General features: G+C 43.2%; 2 protein-coding genes across 2 annotated transcripts in view; one reads left to right on the top strand and one right to left on the bottom strand.

Annotated features, from left to right (window-relative positions):
- ADTRP (androgen dependent TFPI regulating protein) overlaps positions 1-2,181 on the top strand; it is a 28,547-nt gene extending 26,366 nt beyond the window's left edge. The window contains exon 6 of the mRNA XM_017808525.1: positions 1,528-2,181. Within this exon, the coding sequence (XP_017664014.1) occupies positions 1,528-1,571 (44 nt within the window). The 3' untranslated portion in view covers positions 1,572-2,181. The remainder of the gene's footprint in view (positions 1-1,527) is intronic.
- A 1,623-nt stretch (positions 2,182-3,804) lies between these two features.
- The window catches only part of TMEM170B (transmembrane protein 170B), an 85,305-nt gene continuing 77,492 nt past the window's right edge, over positions 3,805-11,617 (bottom strand). The window contains exon 3 of the mRNA XM_017808528.1: positions 3,805-3,833. Within this exon, the coding sequence (XP_017664017.1) occupies positions 3,827-3,833 (7 nt within the window). The 3' untranslated portion in view covers positions 3,805-3,826. The remainder of the gene's footprint in view (positions 3,834-11,617) is intronic.

Below are 11,617 nucleotides of genomic sequence, written 5' to 3'. Positions count from 1 at the left end.
CTGAACAGACCTTGAGACTGCAGAAACTCAAATGGCAAATAAAGGGATACAAAGGGCTACTGTGTGGGGTATGAAGTTGTGTTACCAATGTACTGGTACAGGCTTATGAACAACAGTTTTTGTATGCATGTTAAAATGCTGATGTTCTGCAGGTAGTTATCACTCCAGGCACTAGTTACACCCTTAGTTATTGCAGTATCCAGAAGAGATTCTTAAACTCAGACCCCTTTCCAGAAGATATCTTAATTTGTTGTATCATGCCTTTAAAAAAAAAAAAAAAGAATGAGTCCAAGTCTATCTCTTCCTTTCAGTGAAAAAAAATGTTTATATCTGTAATTTCACCATATTGGTGGTGATGAATGGAACTCAAATTTAAGAGGATTTAAATCCCAGAGTTTGCAAATATGAGTATTTACTTTGGTCTCATCCATTCGTCGTAGTTGTGCCACAAACCTGTGATGGCATATTTATATCTTTCATCTTTGTCATTCCCCCAACCTGAAGCTTACCACTCAGATAGAGACAACTGGCTGTTTAAAGGAAATCTGCACTACCTCTTACATGTCCTGCTCTTGGTGATAACCTTATCTGATGATCCACTGGAGGCAGACCAGATCAGAAGCTGTGGCAACCCAGGGCTAATGATTTCATCAGTGGAGGCCAGACATTAACAGGTGCTGGTTAACATGTTGGCCCTGGCCTAGGAGGCTATTTTTTTCTTTGTGGTCTTCAAAATATCTGTTTGGTCTGTACAAAATACAGGATCATTTCGGAAGGAATAAATGCCAAGATTCTGCTCCATATCAAGTCAATCGCCAAACGCTATGCAGGCTGGAGAGAAATAAAATACAGCAATTAGTGTTTCAGAGCCTCAGAGATCTATGGACATGGAAGGAACATATAAAAGAGAGTCACATGTGAGTGAATGATCATCATCAGGGAAGAAGAGAGGCCGAGACAGTGTGTTAGATAATGTACCCAAATATATTTGATTATTGCCACATGTGGTGCCCCACAGTAGCACAACTGGTCCCTAAGTGGTGCTTCAGAAAGCTGTGGGATTTTAGTAGGTCCTGGGTTGTCCTGACCAGCCATGTGAGGATTCTCCAGATATCCAAGTGCAGGGATTAATCTATCTGCTGCTTTTCCAGACAAACTTTATTTTTAAAGTTTTTCACATACTCTCATCCCAAGCTACATTTGTTTGGTGGTAGATACTTTCTCCCACTGGCAAAGCACAATTATTCTCAATGGATGAGGCCCATGGTACATTTCAAATCATTCCTCAGTAGTTGAGTAATAGGTTACTTGCTGGGGACATCCCAGGCTCATTTGACTTCTGCAGCACTTTAGCATTAGCAGCTGTTCCAAGACATGCATTCGTAGTTTACTCCCACTCCCAGATGGGTAGGGTTCCCCAGGGATGTTGGGAGGCTGGGCCAGGTTCACATCCTCCTCCTAATGGGCCTTCCCCCACCCTCTATATCCTGCCCCCCCAATAATATCTTCTCCTCTGTGTCCAAACAGGAGATTCAATAGTAATACTGGACCACAAATGGAGAAGCAAGTGAATCCTTCTCTTGAAGCCAAACGATCTCTCCATGAATGCTGAAGCCATGAAGTAGAGGAAAATAAATGCAGCTGTGATAAATCCTTTCTCCAATGCATTGCAGCTTCTGGTGAAGCCATTATGACATCAGACATATGGAAAACTGGTGGAAAAAATGAAATGTTTGCCTCTTACATGATAACTCTGAAACTGCTATGAATAAGAAAATTGTGTTCATCTGTTTACACAGATTTCTCATCTCTTGCACAATGTACGTGAGGATGTGTCCATGGTTAAAACTCGTCACTGGTAAATGCACTCCCTCATGAGCTTGGCACCACTCTGTGAAAGACCTGTGAAAGCAAGCCAACTCTTGTTTGGATTGCCCTTCATCAAGTCTGGAAAAAATTAAGAGGAGAGATAATTTTAACAGTGCTGTGACTTCCAAGCTAGCTAGATAACAAATTGGGCTAACAAGGACTGTAATTAGAAATGTCTGCTCAGAAAGTTCACCATGAAGCCAAGTTCTTCTAACAAGAAACTTTCTGTAATATTAATATGCTTAATATCTCCCCTTCATTTTAACAGGAAATCTGAGGGCAACACTTTCTTCATTTTTCTTGGTTTCAGTTAATCTCACAGCAAAAGTAACCTAATTATACTGACTGTATGATTGCTTTGACAGAAAGCATGTTAATTTAAAGCACTGTTTAACATAAAGCTGCCTGCCATATAATTACACTCCATTCACATGTTTACTAATCTTCCTCAATATAGTTGATTTCTGTTATTAGCCTCAACATCTTGTTAACATCTAAAACACTGGAGATCTGCTTTGCAAACTCCAATAAACAGGCAAGCCTGAAAGTACATAAGTGTTCCATAATGGTCAATGTGAAAAAGAAAAATCTTTGTTATTATTCTTGCATTTAAGGAGGATTTGAAACTAGTTGCAGTACTTAAATGTCTAACTCCATGCTCATTGCCAAAACCCTCGCTTAGAGCTACTGTGCATGCAGTTCACCAGGGTGTTATTTTCACCTTTCCAACGCTGCTGGAGCTTAGTAAAAATGAAACACATTGTAAGCTGCCTGTGAGCAATAAAAGATAATGTGTATACATAAGATTGTTCTTCTCATATGCTAAGCACCTGATAAAAATTCTAATCTGGGAAGTTAACATACTAGGCCTAGACTGTAAACTAAGCTAATGAAAGATGTGCATGCATTCAGTATTTCCCAGCTTATCTAGATAACTCGCTCTAGCTAAGTTTGCAAGGGGAATGTAAACTGTTACACGTCCCCACACACAAACACACCCCTCCCTCCTTTTCTGTTGAAGCTAAAGGAGAAATAGAAAGAATTCAGCTGGAAGATGCTGGTGAGAGGAAAGAGAGACAGAAGAAAAAACATGAAGGGAATTAGGGAAGAAGAGAAAGTGCAGGTTTGTTGTGCATTTTTATCTCTTTCTCTCTCTCTTTTTTTTTTTTTAATTCTTTTATTTTGTACTTATAGTCCAGTACAAACAGTTTAAATGTCAGAAACTCAAAACAAAGTCTGGTCCCCAGAACAGAGGGATAAGTCTTTCCACTTCCAACCAGAGGAGTTGAATGGCAGATTTCACCCTAAGCTCTTGCTCACACCAGAGTACCTTTGGGATCTGATGTGGTGACTGTGCTGCTGGACTACAGGGCATTTAAGGAGGATTTGAAACTAGGGCTTTGAGGAGAATCACGGGAGATGTTGTTTCTTTCTTCGAAAAGGGCTCAGAAGAGGCACTGTTCTCTGCTACATCCTGTATGGAGAGAAAGTGGATTCCAGTCATGCACTTTGGGAAAGCAGTCAGGAATGCCTGTCCTCAGAACACAACTGCTGGGATCTTGGGCTTGTTTTGCTCCTTTCTCTGATGCCCTTGAAGCCCTGAAAGGAGGAAAGCATGTGCCATTGCTCACAAATCAACGTTTTCCCTGTGACTTCCAAAAGGCTTTACCGAAGTGTTCTGAGTGAGGATCTGCCCTTTACGACATTTACACCAGATTTCTCTTTCCACTCCATTACCCTCTATCATTTTATTTTGAGTAAGTATGCAAAAGTCAGTCAGAACTGTTTATTTATAGCCGTAGATTTTCATGGCTGTATAAATTAGATGTTATTACTGAATGAGATGCCCGCCCACTCCCCCAGCGCAGCTGTACAGCAATCCTTTCATGCTGCTCCACGGTGCAGTCTCAATGGGGAGGGAAACGATGTCCTCCCATTCAGACGGAGGGACCGCAGCTTAAACCCTTGGGCGAAAAAACAGCAATTATTTTTTTCAACGGGGCAATCTGCGGTATGACAACCACAATTAACCAATACTATTTAGACCTGCCACTTGCATCTGGCAGAGAGAAAATGAAGGATTAAATTCACCAGAGGAAAAAAAACCACCTAAACTAGAACCTACCCCTGGACTTTTGTTTTATAGGATTAAGTGGTTTTACTTCGGAGTGAGGGAGGGGGATGGGAATAGTAAGGGGAGGTAAAAGCAAAACTGGTTGTTAGTTGAGACAGAGCACCATCAGAAAATAGGGACTCATCCCATACACACACACACAGATGTTTCCAGCAGAAACAGCTGGACAGCAATATCCACCACCATTAGGAGCTTTCATCTTAACTCACACCTTTGTAACAGTTTACTCCCACAAAAAGCATAGGCAAGTGCTACTTTATTCCGTCCCGTTTCCCACACAAATTTCTTGGTTTGGGTGCCTGCCAGAGCTTCAGGGTCACAATCTGACCTCAATAACATAATTTAGGATTGTTCCAAGCCTTCAGTGGAACTACTAAGGATTTACTTTGATGGATATGTAGCCAGGATCTGGCATGCAGAAAATACACATTTACATTCTACCAAAGTGTCTAAAATAGTTGCCCAGGGACACTGAAATTCAATTTGAGACCTTGTATTCACTTGGCAGAGCACATAATTAAATATTTTGTGCCACAAAATTAACCAGAGTCTCGGGGGTCTGGGTAAGAGAAGGCTTAGAATCAACCATGAGAGCCAAACTAAGACCCGCTTCCCAGGCAAGTTATTCAGTAAATATTGGAAAAAATAATTGCATTCATGTAGGGGTTCATAATATTTTTTGTTAGTATTTAATCTTACTGATTATCTGTAATAACCTTTTACCTCAGAGGAAGAGGTTATTGGCTGGGTGGATTCATATGAATAACACCAATGTCAAGACGTGCTCTTGAACTAAAGCTCCTTCTTACAGCAAAGACCTGTTTGTCCTTGAATTAACCATTTGGAAAAAAAATCAGGTAAAAACCAAATACAATTCCAATAGGCCAGAGTTCGTAACAAGTGGTCCAAAGCTCCAAAGCAGATTTTTTGCCTTTTTTTAAGTCTCCAGAGGCCCTACCCTGCAAGGAGTTTAATGTTTCTGAAAAGCAAATCAAATACCTAAGGTGTTTGATGTCAATACACTTCAGTTTAACTTCCAAACACTGGTGTCACTTTTAAAAGCAAGAGCTTGAGTTAGACCTCTAGGATATGGCCCAATAATAGTTCTGAGTTATAAAATTTAATCCTTGGTGTTTCAACTGTCACCTTCTATCAACTGTTCTCGAATCATTTAAGCAAACCTTCAAGTTCCTTTAGGCTTGAGAGGGTAATTTCCCTCACTACCTGGAGAACAGCACATAGAAAAGAGAATAATGCTTTATTCTACAACCAAGACAAACAGAATTACCTCCTCCAAGTATGTAGAACAATATGATTTCACTGTTGGTATGGACTGCGTTCCTTAAGGAGAGGAGATGGAAACCAATGTATACCAACACCAACCTGCTTTTCATTTTGAGACGCTAATTCACGTTTGTGATATGGAACCACCCAGTGATAATGCCATCACCAGCTGGCAGGTGAAAGACAGATCCATCACTTAGTTTGCTAAAAGATCATGTGTTACAATACACCATCACTTCTGCCTGTGTTTGGAAACTCCAGGTTTTCCTTCTACTGCTCTGGTAGCAGCATCCCCTGGATCTGGCACAGAATGCAGGCACACAATATGTGCACACAAGCAAAGGCCCATCTGTGGGGAGTGCAGGCCCCCAGTTGACAAACTTGCTGCAGAGGTGGCTGGCCTCAGGCTTGGAGGTGACAGGGAGCGTTGAGCAGGCAACACAACATTTTGCCTTGCTGGTGGAACTCTCACCCAGAGGTTTACAAGGGGCTTTTCTTGTTCAGGCCCATGAAGCACCCTTCCCTGCCTTGTCCAGCAGAAGGAACTCCCCATAACATGGGAGCAATCTCAGTGCTGAGTCAGAACTCACACAGGCTGTGGTTATGTGACAGCCACATGCTCCCATGGCACATCCACAGCGGGGTTCACTGTGTCCGGGCATCAGTGCCCAAGTGGGAAATAAGGACACATGTATATAAGAAGAGCTCCATGATTAATCATTTCATTTCATCAGGCTTTTCTAGGTATGGACAGAGAGAAGAACAATTGTGGAAGTGTGCCTCAAAAAGGGAAGAACCACACTTTGAATCATAAGCTCATTAAGGTTGGAAAAGACCTCTAAGATGATTGAATTCAAACACTAACCCAGAACTGCCAAGTCCACCACTAAACCACGTCTCCAAGTGCTACATCTACATGTCTTTTGAATGCTTCCAGGGACAGTGATTGCACCACTTCCATGGGCAGCCTGTTCCAGTGCCTGACAATTCTTCAACCCTTTCAGTGAAGAGATGCTTCCTAATATCCAATCTAAACCTCCCCTGGCACCATCTCTTCTCTGTGGTGACCAGTGACAGGACCCGAGGGAATAGCATGAAGTTGTATCAGGGGAGGTCTAGGTTGGATATTAGAAAAAGATCCTTCACCCAGAGGGTGGCTAGGCACTGGAAAAGGCTCCCCAGGGAAGTGGTCAGAGTACCAAGACTGAGAGAGTTCAAGAAGTGTTTGAAGAACACTCTCAAGCACATGGTGTGACTCTTGGGAATGGTTGTGTGCAGGGCTAAGAGCTGGACTTGATGATCCTTGTGGGTCCCTTCCAAAATATTCCGTGATTGTGTGATACTCTGTGAACTCGAGGCTGTTTCCTCTTGTCCTGTCACTTATTACCTTGATCGACTCCCACCTGGCTACAACCTCCTTTCAGGTAGTTGTAGAGAGCAGTAAGGCCTCCCCTGGGCATCCTTTTCTCCAGGCTAAACAACCCCAGGTCCTACAGGTCCTCCCTATCAGACTTGTTCCCTAGACCCTTCACCAGCTCCTTTGTCCTTCTCTGGACAGGCTCCAGCACCTCAATGTCTTTGTTGCAGTGAGGGACCCAAAATTGAACACCGGACTCCAGGTGCGGCCCCACCAGTGCCCCTGTTTTCAGCACTGAAGTGGGAATACCACTGCCGCTGAGCTTCCCCCCCCTCCCCCCCCCCCCCCAAGAGAACCGAACCAGCACTCCGCAGCTCCGCTCGACGCGGGGCTCAGACGCCGTCACTGCTCCCTTCGCTGCCATTCCCCGGCGACAGGAACCGCGGGCGGCGGGAGCGCGGCGGCCCCACAGCGCCGCCTGCTGGGTGCGCGGAGCATGGCGGGGCACGGGCGGGAGCGGGAGCTGCCGGCGGGACTCCCGGGGGAGCCCTGCCACCCCCGAGCTCCGGGAAGGGCCGACTCCCATCCCGGAAGCCTGCCACCTCTCTCCCACAGCAGGTCGTTGCAGCGCTGTGTGCGGTTGTGGGCGATTTCGACGTTACCGGTGACGCTCCGGGACGCAGCGACCGGGGGTCGCTTCAAGATTATAGACAGTGTTAATTAATATTTCGTTACCGGACCCGACTCATGAATTCCCACAGATGCACTAGCGTTTGCTCCTCAAGCACTGGGGAAGTCTTTTGGCACTGACCTTATTTCACTTGCACGTCTGTGAGTCCAACGCAGCCCCAGCCCAAAAGCAACCCCTGTCCCACACCCCCGATGCTGTCCCACTGTGGCATCCCGCAACCAACCGACACCATCTTATTAAGTCGAAATCACAGGGAGAGGGAAAATAAATAGAAAGTTGGCAATTTTGATCAACACATGTAACAATTATGTGCAAGAGGAAAAAACCCAAACGTTCATACAGGACATTATTTTTATCCATAGTTTCAGGTTCATGGTTGTTTTGCCCTTTTTCTTTTTTTTTTTCCTTTTTTTACCTTCCATTTTTCCCTTTTTTTTTTTCTTTTTTAAAAACAGATGTTGCTAAGTGTTGTTGAATCACACATACCTTAAAATGGCTCACAACCATTCAAGGAACAACCCCAGGCTCCAAATCCTTACATCATTAATGCAGCCTCCTTGTTGCTAGCTTGCCAAACAATAGCCATTGTTCCTGTAGGATCTAGCCAAAAATAATATGATGTGTAACTGTCTTCCCACTGTTGTCTTTGCAAAACTACTTATAAGTTCCAGAGATGCCTTTATGGATGGTGTACAGCACAAATAAACCCAAAAACAGCAGAACAATTTGAAAAGCTTGTAGGAACATTGGAAGTGGGTGGAGTAGAAATAAGTAAGCGGTAGGGGATAGAAAAGAGAAAAACATTATGAGGAAGAATTTATATTAAGAGACAGTGAAGCATTTAGTTAAGCAGCTGTCTTCATGTTGTTGTATAAGTGAAAACAAATATTTGAGTACTCCTGTCACTGAAACTTGTATATTATTTGTGAGCACAGTGGTTGTGCAATTACACCTTAAATGATGCTTTTATGCAGCTCTGGTTTTAGAAAGAGTCAGTTTGAATGAGGATTTGTGAAGGAACATAAAATGACTATGCTTCCCACTGTGAGAAAACCCTCATCTGAAGAAGAAATCTCTAAAAATCATAAGGATCATAGACTCACTAGGTATACATATAGCCTGTAGCTTATGGGCAGTCTGTATTGAATTCAAAACTGCAGAAAAGCATAAAGGGGGAAAAAATGGAGTTATTTCAAACTGCCACCTTAATTACTGAATTTATTTCCGATGTGTAGTTCATAAAATACCAGTGAAGGATCACCTTAGCTTTTCTGCTATCAATAGTCCAGGCCACAGCAGAGGCACTTTGGTCAACCAGTGGAACTTCAACCTGTTGTTGTCTGTGTTGTACATTTCCTGAAAAAAGATCATTCATCTTCCATCAGCAATACATTTATTGATAAAGAAAGCCCTGAAAGACAGGACAAATTCACATACGTACTGTGCGTAGTGTGAAAATTGCCTTTCCAGTTTTCCATCACATTTCTACTTCTAATCATTGTTCTACTTGGTCATTGTAAGCCTCGGTTCTAGACTCTGACACAAATTCAGAGCTGAACTTTGACCTAAGTCCTGAATCAGAGTGTAGAAAAAACTAAGCAAGCAAAGAAAAGTCACTTCAAATATTTCAGATGAAAGCTAATTAAAAAAAAATAAAAAGGAATTTCTGGCAAATCCTGAAGCTGATATTTCCACAAAATGCAACCCAATCACAATGTACTTACTAATCACATAATATTTATTGCTAACAAAGTGTTGCAAGTCCTTGCTACAATGAGCCTCTGTTTAGCCATTACTGGCTATTTGATAAATGATCTGCAGTGTTAGAAGGTCACAGAAGAATGTTAGAGAAATACTGGAGGGAGAAAAGAGAAAAAAAAACCCCGAACCTGAAGTGTCCTGCAAGACTAAATTGTGGGAGAGACTCAGATATGCTCTCTTTAAATATGACCATCCCTTATAAGGAAGAAAATCATTACCAACGTAAAGTGCAGCCTGTAGGCAAAGCCTGTGCCATTCCGATGTATCCTCCAGTATATGTCCCTAGTGACGTGTCTATATACTCATCATAAAAGTATGTTCCACTGAATGTACAGCTGCAGCAACTTCCTCCTCTGGGGAAACAGCATCTATATGTCTAGAGAAACAAGCACATGGGTCCAGGTCTGACCCTCTGACCTCCACATGTTGCAAGCTTCTTCCAGAGCCGCCAGAAAGGAAACAACTCAGAGGAAACAATGCAGGACTCATTCCATGAGTGCACTGTTGTGGTCAGCTGGAAAAAAAACAACAAGCAAAACAGTCATGACAGAAATTAGGTTGATCTGGTCAGAAAAAATGCCTTTCCTTTTAGTGGTGGTGGTGCCTTTTAGGAGTTTCTGGTTTGTTTTGCTGAATTACTCAGGTTTGGAGTTTCCTGATTATCAGAGTGCTCACAGAGCACTCCTACGCTCTCTGTCTGTGCTTGTCAGTGCTGTCTCCCATTCCCCAATGAGAAAGGCATTTTTGACAAATTGATAAGATGGAATTTTCCCATACACTCACTGTCAGGCAATCAGAGCACTGCATGGTATGTTAGAAACGAAAAAATGTGCTCTAACTTGGACTAGCCCTCCAGTTCCTCTCCCTTCCTCATCTCAGGGTCAGAGACAGATAGAGAAACATCTCCCAGGCTACAGCACTTTCATTACTGTAGCAAATGCCAGATACAGTCATGTGCCCTGGGTTTGGTCCTTTTGCCCACCTACCTTAACTGATGGGGAGTTTCAGTGAAGCAGGAGAAACAGTAGATGAAGGAATGAAAACATAGCCATTGTATACAACACTGGCAACAAGCACACAAAACCCACATGCTGTATCTTACTTGTGTGTTGCCTCATATGCTTCAAGGAGCAATCAGTAAAGCATGATTTCGCTCATACAGACTGAAAATACCTGAAACCTGGGCTTGTAATGCAAACCACAGTTACGCTGGGGTTTGTATGAGAGGGCTTTCATATGGGAAAGGAACAAGGGGCACAGGGGAATTCCCTGCTTGCTAACATATCATCCCATGAAACACCTAAAATGCCCAAATTGTCAAAGAGGAGATTTAGGTTTGGGCAAGCAGTATGGTCACAGAATGATTTCATGATTAACGGAGGGTTCCTTTGTTTGACGCCAGCTGGGATGAGCTTTCAGTTCTCCTCGGTGTCAGGAGAAGTCAGGACTTTCCAAGGGCAGGCAGCAGGAGGCAGCAAGCAGCAGGCCACATCTGTCAAAAAGGTGCTGCTATGAGCAGGCAGCATGGGCCAGCTTAAGGACCTCTCTTCCTGCCATTGTTATCCCTGCAGCCCTGGAATTTCATCCAAATGGATATGACCCCTTGCTAAACAGTCCATGCATACTTCTCTGATTAGGGTATTCCTGTTCAAGGAAAGAAGGGAGTGGCATGGCGAAGGTGGAAGGAGAGTGGCTTTCTCCAATCCTGCCCAAGCAACAGGAGCATCCTGCCATGCGCTGGGCTCCTGGATGGGCACGTGGCTCTACAGAAAAACGGCTTGCCCATTGTCCAGTGGGGAGCAGGTCTGTGCACCTTGGTTGTGCCCCACAAGCAGTCACTGCTAAAGGGGAGAGAAAACAACACAAAGGATGCAGTTCTTCACCCACCTTGCATTTACTTGTGAAAGAAATTTGTTGGCCATTTAGGACCCAAGCTTTAGGAAAAGTGTGTTATTACTGCAAATTTTCAAGTCTGAAATTCATTGTACTTTTCTACAGTGCAGTTATCAGTCTGCCCTAATGTTTCGCCGTCCTTGCAAATAGCTTTTATTTCTGCACATATTGTATATTGATTTGGCACAGCATTCCCCTGTGCAAGCACTGGCCTTGGTTTCTCCCTTTACAGGAGGGGGGATTATATTTTTTAATATTTTCTATCAATAGGATGATTTTTGTAACAGTTCACTGCCACTAAACCTTTGAAGTCTCAGACAATGCTCCAGTTCTGTACCTCAAGAATACGTCTCAGTGGTCTTTGCCTTGCAATTTGTTGCGTATAGGCACCCCAAGGATGACTGTTGTTTTTATCTTTTTCTGAGCACCATACTCTTAAAAACTTTGTCTTGTTCTCAAACCTCTCCATCTGTTTTTCCCCTCATTTTTATACCAGCCTATGCGCTGCTAAATTCCCTTTCCCTTACTAGACCTCAAAATTTCATATAACACAGAATAATCACCAATTAAGTATTACAATCTGCTTCCAGCTGTCCCACTTTGCTGTTCTACATTCTATTTCCCCAAC

Source organism: Lepidothrix coronata, unplaced genomic scaffold (genome assembly GCF_001604755.1).
Source record: "Lepidothrix coronata isolate B3197 unplaced genomic scaffold, Lepidothrix_coronata-1.0 Scaffold23, whole genome shotgun sequence".
In the NCBI taxonomy this organism is placed as follows: Eukaryota; Metazoa; Chordata; class Aves; order Passeriformes; family Pipridae; genus Lepidothrix; species Lepidothrix coronata.
Note: the sequence above shows the minus strand (reverse complement) of the source record. Positions and strands in the feature narration are given on the sequence as shown.